The 19,258-nt window shown below is 48.6% G+C and overlaps 1 protein-coding gene and 2 pseudogenes across 1 annotated transcript; 2 read left to right on the top strand and 1 right to left on the bottom strand.

The window, feature by feature from the left end:
• Positions 1-3,870: 3,870 nt before the first annotated feature.
• Positions 3,871-4,833, top strand: LOC136148363 (olfactory receptor 2S2-like). The gene has a single exon (XM_065907869.1). It carries the CDS (start codon positions 3,871-3,873, stop codon positions 4,831-4,833), a length of 963 nt encoding a protein of 320 aa, XP_065763941.1.
• Positions 4,834-11,988: 7,155 nt separating this feature from the next.
• Positions 11,989-17,575, bottom strand: LOC136148724 (succinate dehydrogenase [ubiquinone] cytochrome b small subunit, mitochondrial pseudogene; annotated as a pseudogene).
• A 45-nt stretch (positions 17,576-17,620) lies between these two features.
• On the top strand, positions 17,621-18,583 carry LOC136148723 (olfactory receptor 2S2-like; annotated as a pseudogene).
• The last annotated feature ends 675 nt before the right edge of the window (positions 18,584-19,258 follow it).

Here is a 19,258-nt window from a genome sequence, read left to right as displayed (position 1 = left end):
GTGTTTTCCTGAGTCTACTGCAAAACACCACTGCAGCAAAATGCCCCGCAGCGGGTCTGGTCCTCCTCCTCTGGGCATTTGTAGGATGACACAGGGCAGCGGGCTGTGGACAGGCGGGACACATCTCACTTCTGAGTCGGAGCAGTGAGCTGCCGGTGTGAGAGGCTCTGCTGGGTTCTCCGCCAGCTGTGAGAACTGGTGATGTCCCAGATGGTGGAGCCAGGGTCTCTAAGGATGACAACCTGTATCAGAGCCCCCTGAAAACCTGCCGTGGATGTGAAGGGTGAGAACTAAACTCTGACCTGGTAAGTCACTAATATCCTGAGGTTGTATGTTACGGCAGCAAGGCTCTGCTCATCTTTTTGCACTGTAAGATCCTTTTCATTTGAAACTTTAATCTTTTTATTTTGTCTTGGGGTATCGCTGATGAACAATATTGAGGTAGTTTCAGGTGAGCAGGGAAGGGACTCAGTCATTCAGATACAAGGATCCATTCTCCCCCTGCCCCACCGCACCATCCAGCCTGGCACGAAACATTGGGTAGAGCTCCCTGTTATGTGCAATATGTCCTCGGTGGTTATTCATTTTGAATGTAGCCAAAACTCAGCCCGTCTTGGCGGAAAAGAGAACTACAGACGCTGTCTCTGGTGCCAGCCTGAGCCCCTGTTGCAGTCCAAGCTGGCAATAACCTGGAAACGTGGTGTTTTCTAGACAGAGTCTTATTTCTTTGGGGTCACAAGCCTACAGCTTCATGGGCTGTTCCTGATTCCCGTGAATGTGTTCTGATCTGGCTTAAATTGCAAGGAAACCCACCTGTCTCCTCATTTAGCTCTTCAGAGAGAGCAGTTGTCCTTGCATGGAGGAGATGCCCCCCCAGCGCTCTGGTCCTTGGAATCTCATCCTGTGTGTGCCCATGGGGGAAGAAGAAGGAGGGTGATCTCAAGGTCAGACATCTGGGTCAGGTTTTTAGCAGAAGGAAAGCGCTGGATCTTAAACTGCAGCTCCCGGATGGGGCGCTGGAGAGGCTAGGGTAAACTGGACTCGGCCCTGTGATTTCCGTGGCTCACAGTCTCCTGGGTGAGAGGGACCGAACACACAACACGGCGTGCTAACGACTGTGTGCGCGCCATGGTGTCAGGATGTCAGTGCTGTGGAGACGTCTCAGAAGGCAGCCCCAGGGAGGAGCGGGGTGTGAGCGGAGCCTGGGAGGACGAGTACAGAGAGAAAGGGGCTCCAGCCTGAGGAAAGCAGGAGAAGAGGGAGGGGACAGGAGCTGTGGGGTTTGTCCACCAGCGGGGACTGGTGTGCTGAGGCGGGGAGGCTTGCGGGAAGGTATAGAAGGTGAGGCGGGGCTGGGGGGGGCTGATGACAGAGCGCTCCGATGCCCATGCCATTCCCACCTGGTCTCTCTGATGGAGACAAGGGCGGGACAGAAACGCAGAGTGAGGTGGTCTCCCAGCTTTTACTTGCCTGAAAACACCCCACTCCTGTGTCCAGTGCCAGAATTGGAGGTTATCAGGACTCTTGGACATAGACAAAGGCCTTATATTTGAATCTGAAAAGAAGCTGTGGACTTAATCCAGCCACATGAAGTCATAACCTAGGAGAGACCTGCCCTGTTAACTTCTGCTTTCCAGACCTCAAGTTTTACTCTGTCTTTACATTCCAGACTCAAAGAGAATCTAGATGTTTCTAAAGCCAAGTGAGAGGAAGTAATAGGCCAAGGTCATCAAGAGACAAGGGGATGACTGTAAACACCGCGAGGGAAGTAGGCACATGAGCCTCTGCTGTGTTGCCAGCATCAATACATAGTAGGTGCTCAGTAATAAAATCTTGGATGTGTGAATTAATAAGCCATCACTCTCAGGCAGTTATTTACCTTTTTGCCAAACTTCAACAAGAGAATCCCTACCTTAAAGTGTTTACGTGGGTAACATTTATGGTCAATGATGGACCCAAATTAATCACCTACCCGCCATGATCCAGAAACTTCCTTAAAAATATCACCCTGATTTAGGGTGGAGGAGGGAAAACCAGCACAGGCTCTGGGGAGAGAGGGAGTCCCGACAGATGCTGGAGGTCTTGTCTGGGAGGAGGGGAGCACGGATCCAGCAGGTGCCATGGTTGAAGGTGCAGTCTCTGACCTGAAGCCTTGCCACTAGGTCATTTACTGGTACTTTTTTCTGTGAGTCTCATCTGGACTGCAGAGAATCCCCCCGTTTCAAAAGGAAATTGAGTCTCACAGGCCCAGAGACTTGGTCAATATTGCACAGCTCCACTTAGTTATGAAGCTGTTCTGCAGAGCTGGGTTTTGAATTGACTGTAGACTGACTGGCCTTGGAAGCATTCGCAGGATGAGGTTCCTGGAGGAAGTAGACAGTTTGCTCTCAGGTGTAACAGAGGAGACAGGCACGCAGCACAAGAGGAGGAAGGATGGCCAAGGGCTGCGGGAGGAAGGAGGGAGCAGGTAACTGCGCAGGGGGCAGGTGGGCGAGGAGGACACATGAGCTGGCTCTGCAGAGGAGAAGAAGCATCTCCCTACTGGGGAAGAGGGAGGACAAGCCTTCAGAAGGGAGCTTCTTGGGCAAAGTTATAGCTCTGGGGAAAGACAGGGTTTATTCAGGAAGAGGAAGCTCACCAGCTGATATGAATGATAGATGCAAATCTACAGGAAGAATGAGAGGGAGGGAACCATTGCTGAAGGACAGAGAGGCCTCTAGTGTTGTCATAGGACATTGGCTTCTCGTCAGTCTAGGTGTGAATAGGTGGAGGGACGGGTAATTTGATCTTTTGACATGTTAAATTTCATTGTCAGCTCCTATTTATCCCTAAGAGCAGGGGGTCACTTGGGCCAGAAGACACCTTTCCATCAAATACTTGACCCTTGTCTCCCTCCAGACACTGGCATTTCCCCAGGCGCTGAGACCAGCTCAGAAGAGACATGGAGGCTCCTGGGCAAAGACTGTGGCCGCTTCCCACCCTCTCTTGATAGAGCGGGTCGGTGACCCAGGACACCTCTGCCAGATTAGAACCTGCCTTTCCTGTGTAATATTATTGGCAATATCATTTATCCTGAAAAGCTCTATGGAGGCCAAGAGGAGACTCAATTGGCTTTTATGACCAGAGTTAAATGTTGTGACCAGTGGCTCCATTGGGATAAGTATGTTCTTGTATATTCTTTTCAAAAGCAATGCATGGTCTCTGATCTTAAGTAGAGACACAGGAATAAGGCTGGTACAGCTTATGCAGTAGAAACGTTCAACCTTTATGCCCAAAGGAATGAGGTGACCATCACTCATCAGCCACCTGCCTTCCCAAGCTCAACCCACTTAATTAGAGAAAGAGGGATAGCACTGGTTACAGTTGTGGCATCTTTTTGTCCACGTGGTCCTCTTTCTGCTATAGCCCAGCACCTAAACACCCTGCACAGGGTAGGAACTCAATAAATCCTCAGTAAGTGAATGAATCTGAAATCGGACGGGCATCATTCAGTCACATGAAGTCGTAATCTAGAAAACGTGCTTCCTCTTAATAGCCAAGAAGACTGTAGATTGAAAAGGAGCTCGAGAACCATGAATTTATTCTCTTGTCTCCCATAGGCCAGCCGGGGGAGATGACAGAAGGGCCTAGGGGAACAGAATGGACCCCATCTCCTGTAAGTTACTCCAGAGCTACAACTGAGGGGGCTGGCTTGCAGACCTGAAGTCCCCTCTCTCATTGTACCCATGGTGAAGGTGAGCACCAGACGCATGACTGACTCGCCCCAGGTCATAATCCATGCTGCTTGGCTCCCAGGCCCACTGGTACTTTATCCAACACCTTCATGCTGCAGGTGGGAAAAGAGGGAGAGTGAGATGGATGCAGACTGAGATGAATGGGGCAAACCAGACGGTCGTGACGGAGTTTGTCCTGCTGGGGCTACACGACCACCACGACGTAGAGATGGTCCTGTTTGTGCTCTGCCTGGGCATCTACTCCATGAACGTGCTGGGGAACGCCCTCCTCATCGGGCTGAACATGCTGGACCCCCGCCTGCACACCCCCATGTACTTCTTCCTCAGCAACCTCGCCCTCATAGACATCTCTGCCACGTCCTCTGTCGTGCCTCTCATGCTGGCCCACTTCCTGGAAACCCAGAGCACCATCTCCTTCCCCAGCTGTGCCCTGCAAATGTACCTGACCCTGGCGCTGGGCTCCACGGAGTGCATGCTCCTGGCCACGATGGCGTGTGACCGGTACGTGGCCATCTGCCAGCCGCTTCGCTACTCAGAGCTCATGAACCGGCAGACCTGCATGTGGATGGCAGCGGTGACCTGGGGGGCAGGCTTAGCCAACTCCCTTCTCCATTCCAGTCTCACCTGGAGCCTCCCCTTCTGTGGCCACAATGTCATCAACCACTTCTTCTGTGAGATCTTGGCGGTGCTGAAACTAGCCTGTGGGGACATCTCTCTCAATGCGCTGCTATTAATGGTGTCTGGAACTATCCTGACGCTGGCCCCACTGCTGCTCATCCTCCTGTCCTACGTGTTCATCCTCACTGCCATCCTGAGGGTGCCCTCTGCTGCCGGCCGGCACAAAGCCTTCTCTACCTGCTCTGCCCACCTCACAGTGGTGGTGATTTTCTATGGGACTATCTCCTTCATGTACTTCAAGCCCAAAGGCAAGGACCTCAACCTGGATAAGCTTATTGCATTGTTCTACGGGGTCGTGACCCCCTCGCTGAACCCCATCATCTACAGCCTGAGGAACGCAGAGGTGAAAGCTGCCACCATAGCTCTGCTGAGGGGCGACCTCCTCTCCAGGAAGATGCCCCGCTTCCCTGTTGTTCTCTAAGTCCGTCAGGCAGGTGTGTGTGTTCTGAGTCGCTTTAGTCCTGTCCAAGTCTTTGGGAATCTATGGACTCTAGCCCGCCAGGCTTCTTTGTCCATGGCATTCTCCAGGCAAGAATACTCAAGTGTGTTTCCATGTCCTCTTCCATGGGATCATCCTGACCCAGGTATCCAACCAGTACTTCTTTTGTCTCCTGTATTGGCAGGGGGTTCTTTGCCACTAGCGCCACCTGGGGAACTAGTTTTCCTGTGGCGTGACTTCAAAATTGACTTCCCTGGTGGCTCAGATGGTAAAAGCGCCTTCCTACAATGCAGGAGACCTGGGTTTGATCCCTGGGTTGGGCAAATCCCCTGGAGAAGGAATGTCAACCCACTCCAGTATTCTTGCCTGGAAAATTCCTTGGACAGAGGAGCGTGGCATGCTGCAGTCCATGGGGTTATAAAGACCCGCACACGACTGAGTGACTGAACTGACTGAAGCCCTTCTGTTTTGTGTCCACAATATTTTACAACACTGGGAGTGCCTCGAGGCCAGGACTCTTTAGGGGCTTGTTTATAGAGCTCCACAGAGCTTTCCCAACAGATGGTTATTGAACTGTCACTCAGATATAGAGATGACACCACCCTATTGCCAGACAGTGAGGAGGAAATAAAGAGCCTCTTGATGAAGGTCAAAGAGGAGCCTCAAAAAGCTGGTTTAAATGTCAACATCCAAGAAACAAAGATCATGGCATCCAGTCCTATCACTTGATGGCAAACCAATGAGGAAACAGTGGAAACAGTGACAGACTTTATTTTCTTGGGCTCCAAAAATCACTGTATATGGTGACCACAGCCATGAAATTAAAAGACGTTTGTCTACTTGGGAGAGAAGCTATAACAAACCTAGACAGCATATTAAGAAGCAGACACAATACTTTGTCAACAAAGGTCTGTCCAGTCAAAGCTGTGGTGTTTCCAGTAGTCATGTATGGATATGACAGTTGTACCATGAAGAAAGCTGAGCATCAAAGAATTGATGCTTTTGAATTGTGGTGTTGAAGAAGACTCTTGAGAGTCCCTTGGACAGCAAGGAGATCAAACCAGTCCATTCTAAAGGAAATCAATCCTGAATATTCATTGGAAAAACTGATGTTGAAGCTGAAGCTCCAATATTTTAACCACCTGATGCGAGAACTGACTCATTGGAAAAGACATTGATGCTGGGAAAGATTGAAGGCAGGAGGAGAAGGGGGAGACAGAGGATGAGATGGTAGGATGGCATCACCAAGTCAATGGACATAAGTTTGAGTAAGGTCTAGGAGTTGGTGATGGACAGGGAGGCCTTGCATGCTGCAGTCCATGGAATCACAAAGAGTTGGACACGGCTGAGCAACTGAACTGAACTGAAGTGAACTGTCACTCAGAAGCCCTCACCTGTCACACCTGGGGACTGGATCCTGTGCTGCTCCAGGCAGTCAGGGGCTTAGTGTGAACGTGTGAACAGACACGAGTGGGTGCAGCAGGATCTTATGGCCACAGCAGTGCCTTCTAAGAAGTCACTGAAACAAGTCAGGAGACACAAAGGAAACCCATGTGTGGAGTCAGGAGACCAGGGTTCCAGACCTGGTTCAGCTGCTCTGCCCGGCGAGGTATTCCTGCTGGCCCTTTCCCTCCTCAAAGGCACCTCACATATACTGTCCACAGCTGAACTCACCCCTCTGCCCCCCAAAGGGCTGTCACCCTCTCAGGGAACAGCACACACTCTCCCTAAGTCCCCAGCCAGAAACTGGGCAGTCATCAGGGGCGTCCTCTCACCCTCACCGCCCCCCACAGCCAATCACTCACCACGGCCCAGAGCCTGCACCTCACAGCAGCTCCTGGTCAGCCGTCTCCTTCCTCTGATGCCGCCATCACCTCCTCTCTCTCTCAGATAGTGCAAAAGCTATGCGGACTCTAAAATCCATCCTTGCACTAACTAAAAAAATAAAACACAACAAAAGCTGTCTGAAAAAAACAAAACGAAATACCACAGCAATCTGCTCATACTGCTCACCTGCTTACATCCCTCAAGGTCACCACTGCTCATCTCTCCTAGGATAAAAGCCAGATCCCATCCACCTGCATAACCTCATCACTGGCTGCTTATCTCCACCCCACTCCACACACACACACATCCCAGACACTCTGACCTCGTCCCAGTTCCCCATGAATGTCATGCCCCTGCCTGCCCCTCTGTCTCCCACTTGCTGTTGCCTCTCGGGTCCAAACACCTCTGGCCCTTTGGCTACATACACTGGACACTTATCACACACCATGCTGGGCACTGTGCTAGTCTGCTCAGGGCTTTACTGGCTGGGAACCAGACGGGGTGATGCAAATCTCAGGGGAGGAATGCAATACGGACACCAGGGACCAGAGAGACCACCTCCCCAGCATCATGGCATTATGGAAATTCATGCATTCCTCACTCAGTGCCCACACCCCCGTCCAGAAGGCCCTTCTGATCCCCCTTCCTGGGCGGGGTCTGTCTCAGCCCTGTCTCCCTCTTTAGGGCCTCTGTGCTAAGCTGGCTGTGCCCTGAATCCAGCTCTCTAAGTTATGGGTATGAATCAAGATATTTAAAAACATCAAACCTCCTGACCGAACCCTATACTTCTAGGAATTACTCTGAGAAGATAACCAGAGCTGCAAAGATTTATATATGGGTATTTATCCAAGAGTTATTTATGGGAAAAAAAAAAATTGTAAGACTCTTCAAGTGCAACCATAGCAGAATGTTTACATAAACCCTGGTGGAGCCCAATGAGAGATTGTGACACAGCCATTAGAAATCTTATCTTTCGAAGGATATTTGATGGTTTGAAATGCTAACACTGTAATTAATAGGAAAAGGCAGAACAAATAAGTTTGTATTCAGTGTAATCCTGGTTTTTAAAGGTATTTTTCTTATGGATATATGAATAAGTATGTATAGAGAGAATTGTGGAAAACTATAAAAAATATTAGCTACAATTGAATCCTCTGGCAGATGGGATTACTGATAAATACTGTTTTCTTGATTATTCTTTCCAATAATGGTCAATACTTCTAAGATGAACATGGTTTTGAATTTTTAAAAATATTATTTTTGAAAAATGGAAGATCATGTGGCTTCAGATAGAGCGCAGAGGAGAACGGCCCCCGCCCGAAGGCAGGAAGTGAGGAGGCGCGGGTGGGGCGGGACCCAGGTGGGCGGTCAGGCAGAGAGGGTGGCGCTGAGATTCTTGGGGACAGTCACCTGATGGCAGAGGTGGCTGAGAGAGGTGGGGACTGAGGGGCCCTGACAGGCTTCTGGCTGATCTTGGTGAACAGTGTCCTGCCCTGAGAGACACCCTGAGAGATTGGGAAGATCCGAGAAGGAGGCTGGGGGTCGGGATTGCTGTCAAGGAGCTTGTTTGGATGTTTGTGGGCATCCATGGGGTGCCAAGATGGGCCCGGTCCTGAGCAGCTGGAAAATAAGCGGAGACAAATGCCAAGATTTTATTGGACCTGTGTTTGGACAATAAAAACGTTCCAAGAGACAAATCACAGCAATGCGGAGTTCACACTTGCTGCAGCGTTACTTACGGCTGCTCTTTAAGCCCTGGGCTCTGTCAGGGTCTCCTTGTTTCATGTGAAGGAGAGAGAGCGGCAGGGGAAGGGTGAAAGGCCAGGGGACCTGCAGAAACTAACCCGCCCCCTCATCCCTGACTTCACGTCCCCAGCAAGTGTCTGGCGCGTCACCCTCTACACCAATTCACTTTTGTTAACCATTCATGAGGGCAGGTCCCCACAGCACTCTTCCCAGGAGACACCCAGGACACCCAGGCTGAGGCCACGGAGTCACAACCCTCGAGCCTCAGGTCCAAGGGGCAGGGCTGCAGGGAGACCCGGTCTTCAGATGCCTGTCCAGGGTCTCTGCTGTGCCCGCCTCACCCAGCCAGGCCCTCCTGGGGCAGCACAGGGAGCCAGGGATCTCTGAAGCCCCATCGTGCCGAGACTGCAGACTTGTGTCATTGCAGAGTCTGAACCTTAAATTGGACAGGGACTGTGAGGTCCCCAAAGGCAGGGAGCAGGAGAGATGTCTCCGTGGTGGGGACCAGGAGGCCGGGCCTCGGGGGCTAAGGGCCTCGATTCTGGCCGACCCCAGCACAGCGTCTCTGCTGGGAATGCCCTCAGCTCTCCTCACTCTGCTCTCCCCAGCCTTGGGTCACCACACCTGTCATCTGCTCAGCCACCTGCTGACACCCAGGTCACTGGGCCAACAGGTAGGAGGCAAGGAGAAATCATCTGGCATGTTGACTTGTCTCATGAAAACTTTTTAAAGCATACAGAAACCAGAATATCTGCTTGGAGATGGGAACATAGTGATATTAATAATATCCATTGCCATCTGCTAAAAATTCTCCTTGTGCCAAGCTCTGGGCTAAGAACTTTCACTGGATCCTCAAAATCATCCCATGAGGAAATGCTACTCTTATTTCTACACGTAAGGAGGCTGAGGCTAAGATAGCCGTTAGCAAGTGGCAGGTCTCAGACCTGGGCTTGGAGGTCGGACTCGAAAGCCCACCCTCACCGGCTCTGCCATCACAGTGAGGAGGAGTGATGGGGGAATGCAGATGCGGGCACTTCTGGGACATGTAACAGGAGCTGCTTCTTCCTGTTCCCCTCAACTTCCTTTAAAATCATTTCTGAAAAAAAAAAAATCATTTCTGAAGCTTAAAATGAGTATTAAATTGTTCAAACTAGATTTACCAGCCAATGAAACTGACATGATATTTACCTGGGCTGGAAGTTGCGAGAAAGATGAGGGAATGTTGTATATATTGTCCAGAATACCAGAGATCACACATTGAACGGTTCCATTTCACACAAGGAGAAACTCAACCAAGGTCACTCAGGAGAAAGGGAATAAGGGCAAGAATCAAATCTGGATCCTCTCTCTCAGCCTGGGGCTCCTCCATGGCATCACCCTGCCTCTGATGAGGAGTAAAACTGGGGAGAGAAATAGACAGTGATTCTCAGAGACATGCAATCTCCTATCACTCTGTAAACCTGACTTTCCAGGGCATGATGGAATGAGAGCCCTGTCAGACAGATGCAAGAGTGATTTCCTGAGTTGATTGTACCAAAATGTACCATTGTACCAAAATGCTCCACAGCATGTCTGGTCCTCCTCTGCTGAGTGTACGGGGGGATGACACATGGCAGTGAGTTGGTGAGAGATGGGGCACATCCTACTTCTGGGTCAGAGCAGTGACCTGTCAGTGTGAGATGTTGTGCTGGGTTCTTCCCCAGCTGGAAGAACTGGGGATGTCCCAGGGGGTGAAGACAGGGTCTCTGAGGATGACAACCTGGAACAGAGACCCCTGCAATCCACATGAAGGGTGAGAACTAAAGCTCTGTCCTGGTAAGCTGCCAAAATGATGAGGCTGTGAGTTACTGCAGCAAGACTCTGCTCATCTCTTTTTTCTTCCACTGTAAGATCTTTTTATTTTCAAACTTTAAGCTCTTTATTTTGTCTTGGGGAATAGCTGATTAACAATAACAGGTAGTTTCAGGTGATCAGGGAAGGGCCTCCGTCATACAGGTGCATGGGCCCATTCTCCTCCTACCCCTCCCGACCATCCAGGCTGGCATATAACATTGGGTAGAGATCCATGTTTTGTGCAACATGTGCTTGTTGGTTTTCATTTTGAAAATAGACAAAACTCAGCTCATCTTAATCGATGGACCAAGAGAACTACAGCTGCTCTCTGTGGTGCCAGCTGAGCCCATGTTGCAGTCCAAGCTGTCAGTAACCTGGCATCATGGTATTGTCTAGACACAGCCTTATTTCTCTGAGTCACAAGCCTACAGCTTCATAGGCTGTTCCTGATTCCCATGAATGTGTTCTGATCAGATTTGCTTCAGTTGCAAGGAAACCCACCTGTCTCCTCATCAGCTCTTGAGAGAGACCAGTTGTTCTTGCACAGAGAAAACGGATCCCCCAAATCTCTCGTCCCGGTAGTCTCATCCTGTGGGTGCACACGGGGGGAAGGGGAAGGAGGGTGATTTCAAGGTAGGAAATCCGGGATCAGGATTTCAGCAGAAGGAAATCACTGGATCTCAAATGGCAGCTCCTGTGTGGGGTGCTGAAGGGGCTGCGGGGTAAATCGCGCACAACCTGTGATTTCTGCAGCTCACAGTGAGACGTCCCACAAACACAGCAGACTGATCAAGCTCACAGCTGTGAGCATCGTGTGTCAGGATGGACAGTGCTGTGGGGACGTCTGAGAAGGTGACCTCGCAGCGGAGTTGGGTGTGAGCGGAGCCTTGGAGGATGGGTGGGAGACAAAGGGGCTCCAGCCTGAGGAAAGCAGGAGAAGAGAGAGGGAGTCTGTGTGTGATTGTCCACCAGCGGGGACTAGTCTGCTGAGGCTGGAGAAACCTGCCCTAAGGGATGTGTAGGAGTTGAGGGCAGGCACAGGCCAGAGGCTGATGACAAAGCCCTCCCAAGTCCATACCGTTCCCACCTGGCCTCTCTGATGGAGACAAGGGTGGGGAAGAGAAAAGCAGAGTCTGGTGGTATCCCGTCTTTTATCTGCCTGAAAACTCTCCCCACACCTGTATCCCGGGTCACTCTTGGATGTTACCAGTTCTTTCTGTAGCAACACACCCAATAAACACCAAGTTCTTAGAACTGAATCTTAAGATGAAAATCAAACATTAAGTCGCTCAGTCGGGTTCGACTCTTTGTGACCCCATGGACAGAAGCCTACCAGGCTTCTCCATCCATGGGATTTTCCAGACAAGAGTACTGGAGTGGGCTGCCATTTCAAGCGGCAGAACTGATCTAGCCACATGACGTCATGACCTAGGCAGCCCCCCCTTTTTTTCTGTTTTATTATACTGCATTTTATTTTTTTTGAAAAAATTGCCTTCATGGAATACATTTTCACATTAGAAATTCCCAATGGGAAAACAACAACTTATCACTTATAATTTTATATTTGTGGACAGATTATTTTAGGACAAGTAAAATAAACACATTTGAGCATTAAGTCTTGGTTTAGAATCTGTAACAATTTGAAGCATCTATAAAGGGACCTCTGCCCTAAATGGAGCTTCTCTACATTCAGAAACTCTCTGAAGAAGAGCCTAAATCCTAGGCTCTTCTTCCTAGGATTTAGAAATCAGTAATATGAAATATCAGCATTTCTAATTTTCAAATTTCCCTAAGACATGTAACCCTCAGTAACTGGTATCAACTGAACAGAGGGGAAGGTTTACAAAAACTAAACACTGCTTAATTTTCTGCAGTCTTTACTTATGAATTAAGTCTTTCCCTTTCTCCATCATCCTAGGACAAAGATAGATGTAAGATCAGATATTGAGAGTTATAAAGCTGAATTCCCTTTAAGAGTTTGATAAATTAAAAGGCAAAAAGCTCATATATAATGTTCAATTATACTATGAGACTTGTGAAAAGCTGAGACACTCCATTAGCTCCCCAGAATACAGAATTCAGTCTTATAATTTCTTGAGATCCAACTTCTCTCAATCTTTCCTCAAAGATTAAATGTTAAAAACAATCAAGTGATTACAAGAAGAGGTTTGTCTCACCAATGTTTTCCCTTCTTATTGTGAGTTGAAGTGGCATGACAGAGCAGAGGCAAGGAGGTGTACAATCAATTTTCAAGGTATGAAGTCTAAAAGGTCAGAGTTTCACCAGCATAGCCACAGCTTTGCAGATGCCCACGTCATGATAGTTGACGTAACAGAGTCCAGCAAAGGTGAAAGCCGAGAGCACCAAAAGGGCTGTCTTGGCAGCCTTCTGCACTGCATCCCCCTGACCATGGTCAGTAACAAGTTGTCCAATGCCCCAGTGACTGTGAAGAGTGAGGGTTGCAGCCAGAGAGTAGTCCATCCAGAACAAGGATTCAAATAAGCAGCTGGAAGTAGGCCCAGGAGCAAAACACTGACCACCCTCTCACCAGTCCAGTGGAGAGATGCAGCCTTGGAACCAGCATGGTGACTGGCTGACAGGTGAATATGCGGTGTTCCACACCATCCTTGGGCAGGTTGGTCCTGGAGAAATGCTGAGACAGGAGCTGGTCTGACCACTGGGGTTCGGAGGAGCAGAGCTCACCCTCTCTGGCGCCGCAAGGGACACTCAGCCTCCAGAGAGTCGGCGTGTCGCTCCTGAAGGTTCAAGGTCAACCAGCAACCCTAGGCTCCTTTTTCATCTCTGCTTCCGAGACCTCAGGTTTATTATGTCTTTACATCCTAGACTCACAGATTCTAGAGGTTTCTAAAGCCCGCAGAGAGGAAAGGATAGGACCCAGGTCACCAAGGGAGAAGGGGATGACTATAAACCCTGCAAGGGCAGAAGGCCCTATTTGCCTCGGCTGTGTTCCCAGCACCTAGCACATAGGAGGTGGTCAACAATAATTTGCAGGATGCGTGGATGTATGAGCCATCGCACTCAGGCAATTCTTCACCTTTTTTGCCAAACTTCGGCAAGAGAATTCCTACCTTTAGTGTTTACATGGATATTTATGGTGAATGATTGACCTAGATTAAACAACTTCCCCTGTATGTTGCATAACTCCCTCAACAATCATCCTGATTAAGGCTGGAGGCAGGAAAATCAGCATTGCCTATGGGGAGAGAGAGGGTCATGGCAGATGCTTGAATTCTTGTCTGGGAGGCAGGGAGCACAGGTTCAGCAGGTGTCGATAGGTGAAGGCGCAATCTCTGACCTGGAGCCTTGCTGATGGACGGATCAGCAGCCTCTGTCTATCTGAGTCTCATCTGCACCAAACAGAATCCCCCTTTTTCAGAAGGAAATTGAGTTTCAGAGGCCTAGTGACTTGGTCAACATCACACAGTTAGGCTGGTGATGAAGCTATTATGCAACGATGGGGGTTTTCTTAAATTATTTTTTTATGGAAGGAGAATTGCTTTACAGAATTTTGTTGTTTTCTGTCAAACCTCAACATGAATCAGCCATAGGTATACATATATCTCCTCCTTTTTGAACCTCCCTCCCATCTTCCTCCCCATCCCGCCCTTCTAGGTTGATACAGAGCTCCTGTTTGACTTTCCTGAGCCATACAGAGAATTCTTGTTGGCCAACTATTTTACATATGGTAATGTAAGTTTCCATGTTACTCCTTCCATCCATCTCACCCTCTCCTCCCCTCGCCCCATGTCCATGTGTCTGTTCTCTCTGTCTGTTTCTCCATTGCTGCCCTGGAAATAAATTCTTCAGTACCATTTTTCTAGATTCCGTATATATGTATTAGAATATGATATTTCTCTTTTTCTTTCTGACTTCCTTCACTCTGTATAAGAGGTTCAAGGTTCACGAACCTCACTAGGACTGACTCAAATGCATTACTTCTTTTGGCTGAGTAATATGTTCATTGGAAGGACTGGTGTTGAAGCTGAAACTCCAGTACATTGGCCACCTGATGTGAAGAGCTGACTCATTTGAAAAGACCCTGACACTGGGAAAGATTAAGGGCAGGAGGAGAAGGGGAAGACAGATGATGAGATGGTTGGGTGGCATCACCGACTCAATGGACATGAGTTTGGGTAAATCTCCAGGAGTTGGTGATGGACAGGGAGGCCTGGCGTGCTGCACTTTTTGGGGTCACAAAGAGTTGGACACGACTGAGCAACTGAACTGAACTGAACTGATCATTCCTTTGTGTATATGTACCACAACTTCTTTACCCATTCATCTGTTAATGGACATCTAGGTTGTTTCCATGCTCTAGCTATTGTAAATAGTGCTGCAATAATCAATGGGGTACATGTGTCTTTTTCACTTTTGGTTTCCTTAGGGTACCTGCCTCGAGTGGGATTTTTGGGTCATTTGGTGGTATTATCCCTAGTTTTTTAAGGAATCTTCTTACCATCTTCCATAGTGGCTGTATCCATTAACATTCCCACCAACAGTGCAAGAGCGTTCCCTTTTCTCCACACCCTCTCCAGATTTATTGTTTGTAGACGTTTTGATGATGGCCATTCTGACAGGTGTGGGGTGATATCTCATTGCAGTTTTGACTTGCATTTCTCTAATAATGAGCAATGTTGATCACCTTTTCATGTGTTTGTTAGCCATCTGTATGTCTTCTTTGGAGAAATGTCTGTTTAGTGTTTTTCCCACTTTTTGATTGGGTTGTTTGCTTTTCTGGTATTGAGTTGGATGAGTGGCTTGTATATTTTGGAAATTAATCCTTTGTCAGTTGTTTCATTTTCTATTCTTTTCTCCCATTCTGAGGGTTATCTTTTCACCTTGCTTATAGTTTCCTTTGCTGTGCAAAAGCTTTTAAGTTACATCAGATCCACTTGTTTACTTTTGTTTTTATTTCCATTACTCTAGGATGTGGGTCATAGTGGATCTTGCTCTGATTTATGTCATCGATTTATCTGCCTATGTTTTCCTCTAAGAGTTTTATAATTTCTGGTCTTATATTTAGATCTTTAATCCATTTTGAATTTATCTTTGTGTATGGTGTTAGGAAGTGTTCTAAATTCATACTTTTACATGTAGCCATCCAGTTTTCCCAGCACCATTTATTGAAGAGGCTGTCTTTGCTCCATTGTATATTTTTGCCTCCTTTGTCAAAAATAAGGAAGCCATAGGTGTTTGGGTTTATTTCTGGGCTTTCTAGCTTATTCCATTGGCCTGTATTTCTGTTTCTGTGCCAGGACCATACAGTCTTGATGACCGTAGCTTTGTAGTATCATCTGAAGTCAGGAAGGATGATTCCTCCAGCTCCATTCTTCTTTTTCAAGACTGCTTTGGCTCCTGGGGTCTTTTTTGTTTCCATATGAATTCTGAAATTTTTTGTTCTACTTCTATGAAAAATGTCATTGGTAATTTGATAGGGATCACACTGAATACGTAGCTTGTATTTGGTAGTACTGTAATTTTCACAATATTGATACTTCCTATCCAGGAACATGGAATATCTCTCCATCTGTTTATGTCATCTTTGATTTCCTTCATCAGTGCCTTATAATTTTTTGTGTGGGGTTCTTTTCTCTCCTTAGGTAAGTTTATTCCTAAATATTTAATTCTTTTTCTTACAATGGTGAATGGGATTGATTCCTTACTTTCTCTTTCTGATTTTTCATTGTAGTATACAGAAATGCAAGTGATTTCTGTTATTGATTTTACATCCTGCAACTTTGCTAAATTGACTGATAGGATCTAGTAATTTTCTGATACCATCTTTAGGGTTTTCTATGTCACAATGGGCGTTTGAATTGCATGTTAACTCTCTGTGGTGGGACAGCCATTGGCAGCATTCGCTGTATGAAACGCAGGAGGGAGGCAGGCAGAGAGCGTTTGCTGTCCGCTGTGGTGAGGAGACGGGTGTGCAGCCCAGGAACAGGGGGGATGGCCGAGGGCTGTGGGAGGAGAAGGGAACAGGGGGGAGAGGAAGAGAGATGACCTGGGCTGTGAAGAGGAGGAAGTAAGGAAGGACATGACTTCAAAAGGGAACGTCTTGGGCAAAGATGTAGCTCTGGGAAAGGACATGGTTTATTCAGAAAAGGCTGGGCCCACGGGCCTATGGGAATGATAAATACAGTTAGCAGGAGAATTCAGGGATATATCCAGCCCTGAAGGACAAACCGGGCTCTGATGTTTCACAGGACACTGGCCTCAAGTATCTAGGTGTGAGGGGATGGAGGGAAGTATAAATACATTTTCTGAAAGGTTAAAATTCACTGTCAGATCCCATTCCTCCCTTAGAACAGGGATCACAGGGGCTACAAGACAGCTTTCCATCTAACACTTGACACTAGGTTTCCTCCTGACACTGGCATTTCCCAAGGCGCTGAGACCAGCTCAGAAGAGACATGGAGGCTCATGGGCAAAGACTGTGGCTGCTTCACACCCTCCCTTCATAAAGCTGGTCAGTGACCCAGGACACCTCTGCTGGATTAGAACCTGCCTTTCCCTCCTGTGAAATATTACTGTCAATATCATTTATCCTAAATACGGATGCCAGGAGGAGACTCACTTGGCCTTTAGGACCAGGGTTAAATGTTGTGACAAATGGCTCTATGGGGGTTCATATGTTCTAATATACTCTTGTAAACATCAATGCATGGTCTCTGATCTTAAGGAGAGACACTCGAAGAATGCTTGTACATCCTATGCAGTAGACATATTCAACCTTTATGTCCAAGGGAATGAGGTGACCATCACTCATCACCCACCTGCCCTCCCAAGCTCATCCCATTTCATTTGAGAAAGAGGAGCAGCACTTGTTACAAATGTGGCATCATTTTGTCCACGTTGTTTTCTTACTGCTATAACCCAGCACCTAAACAACACCCAGCATGCAGAAGGCACTCAACAAATCCTCAGTGAGTGATGCATCTGAAATCCTATTGGCGTCATTAGCCACGAGAAGTCATAACCTAGAAAACATGCTTCCTCTTGCAGGCAAGAGACGTGCAGATTCAAAAAGAGCTCAACATACATGAATTTATTCTCTTGTCTCCCCTAGGTCAGCCTGGGGAGAAGAGAGAAGAGCTTAGGAGAATAGAATGGACCTCATCTCCTATAAGTTACACCAGAACGACAGAAATGAGGGGGCTGACTTGCAGACCTGAAGTCCCCTCTCTCATTGTACCCATGGTGAAGGTGAGCTCCAAACGCAGGGCTGACTCACCCCAGGTCACAATCCACGCTGCTTGGCTCCCAGGCCCACTGGTGCTTTATCCAACACCTTCATGGTGCAGGTGGGAAAAGAGGGCGAGTGAGACGGATGCAGACTGAGATGAATGGGGCAAACCAGACGGTCGTGACGGAGTTTGTCCTGCTGGGGCTACACGACCACCACGACCTAGAGATGGTCCTGTTTGTGCTCTGCCTCGGCATCTACTCCATGAACGTGCTGGGGAACGCCCTCCTCATCGGGCTGAACATGCTGGACCCCCGCCTGCACACCCCCATGTACTTCTTCCTCAGCAACCTCGCCCTCATGGACATCTGTGGCACATCCTCCTTCGTGCCTCTCATAATGGTCCACTTCCTGGAAACCCAGAGCACCATCTCCTTCCCTGACTGTGCCCTGCAAATGTACCTGACCCTGGCGCTGGGCTCCACGGAGTGCGTGCTCCTGGCCACGATGGCGTGTGACCGGCACGTGGCCATCTGCCAGTCACTTCGCTACTCAGAGCTCATGAGCTGGCAGATGTGCATGTGGATGGCAGTGGTGACCTGGGGGGCAGGCTTTGCCAACTCCCTTCTCCAATCCATTCTCACCTGGAGCCTCCCCTTCTGTGGCCACAATGTCATCAACCACTTCTTCTGTGAGATCTTGGCGGGGCTGAAACTAGCCTGTGGGGACATCTCTCTCAATGCGCTGCTATTAATGGTGTCTGGAACTGTCCTGACGCTGACCCCGCTGCTGCTCATCCTCCTGTCCTACGTGTTCATCCTCACTGCCATCCTGAGGGTGCCCTCTGCTGCCGGCCGGCACAAAGCCTTCTCTACCTGATCTGCCCACCTCACAGTGGTGGTGATTTTCTATGGGACTATCTCCTTGATGTACTTCAAGCCCAAAGGCAAGGACCTCAACCTGGATAAGCTTATTGCATTGTTCTACGGGGTCGTGACCCCCTCGCTGAACCCCATCATCTACAGCCTGAGGAAGGCAGAGGTGAAAGCTGCAGCCATAGCTCTGCTGAGGGGCGACCTCCTCTCCAGGAAGATGCCCCGCTTCCCTGTTTTTCTCTAAGTTCGTCAGGCAGGTGTGTGCGTGCTGAGTTGCTTTAGTCCTGTCCAAGTCTTTGGGAATCTATGGACTCAAGCCCTCCAGGCTTCTTTGTCCATGGCATTCTCCAGGCAGGAATACTCAGATGTGTTTCCATGTCCTCTTCCATGGGATCATCCTGACCCAAGTATTGAATCAGGATTTCTTATGTCTCCTGTATTGGCAGGGAGGTTCTTTACCACTAGCGCCACCTGGGGGACTAGTTATCCTGTGGCGTGACTTCAAAATTAACTTCCCTGGTGCCTCAGATGGTAAAAGCACCTTCCTACAATACAGGAGACCTGGGTTCAATCCCTGGGTTGGGAAGATCACCTGGAGAAGGAAATGGCAACCCACTCCAGTATTCCTGCCTGGAAAATTCCTTGGACAGGGGAGCCTGGCATGCTGCAGTCCATGGGTTCATAAAGACCCGCATACGACTGAGTGACTGAACTGACTGAAGCCCTTCTGTTTTGTGTCCTCAATATTTCACAACACTGTGGGTACGTCGAGGGCAGGACTCTTTAGGGGCTTGTTTCTAGAGCTCCACACGGCTTTCCCAACAGATGGTTATTGAACTGTCACTCAGATATAGAGATGACAGCACCCTATTGGCAGACAGTGAGGAGGAAATAAAGAGCCTCTTGATGAAGGTGAAAG

The sequence above is a fragment of the Muntiacus reevesi genome, chromosome 17 (genome assembly GCF_963930625.1).
Source record: "Muntiacus reevesi chromosome 17, mMunRee1.1, whole genome shotgun sequence".
In the NCBI taxonomy this organism is placed as follows: Eukaryota; Metazoa; Chordata; class Mammalia; order Artiodactyla; family Cervidae; genus Muntiacus; species Muntiacus reevesi.
This window is presented reverse-complemented; position numbering and strand designations above follow the sequence as displayed.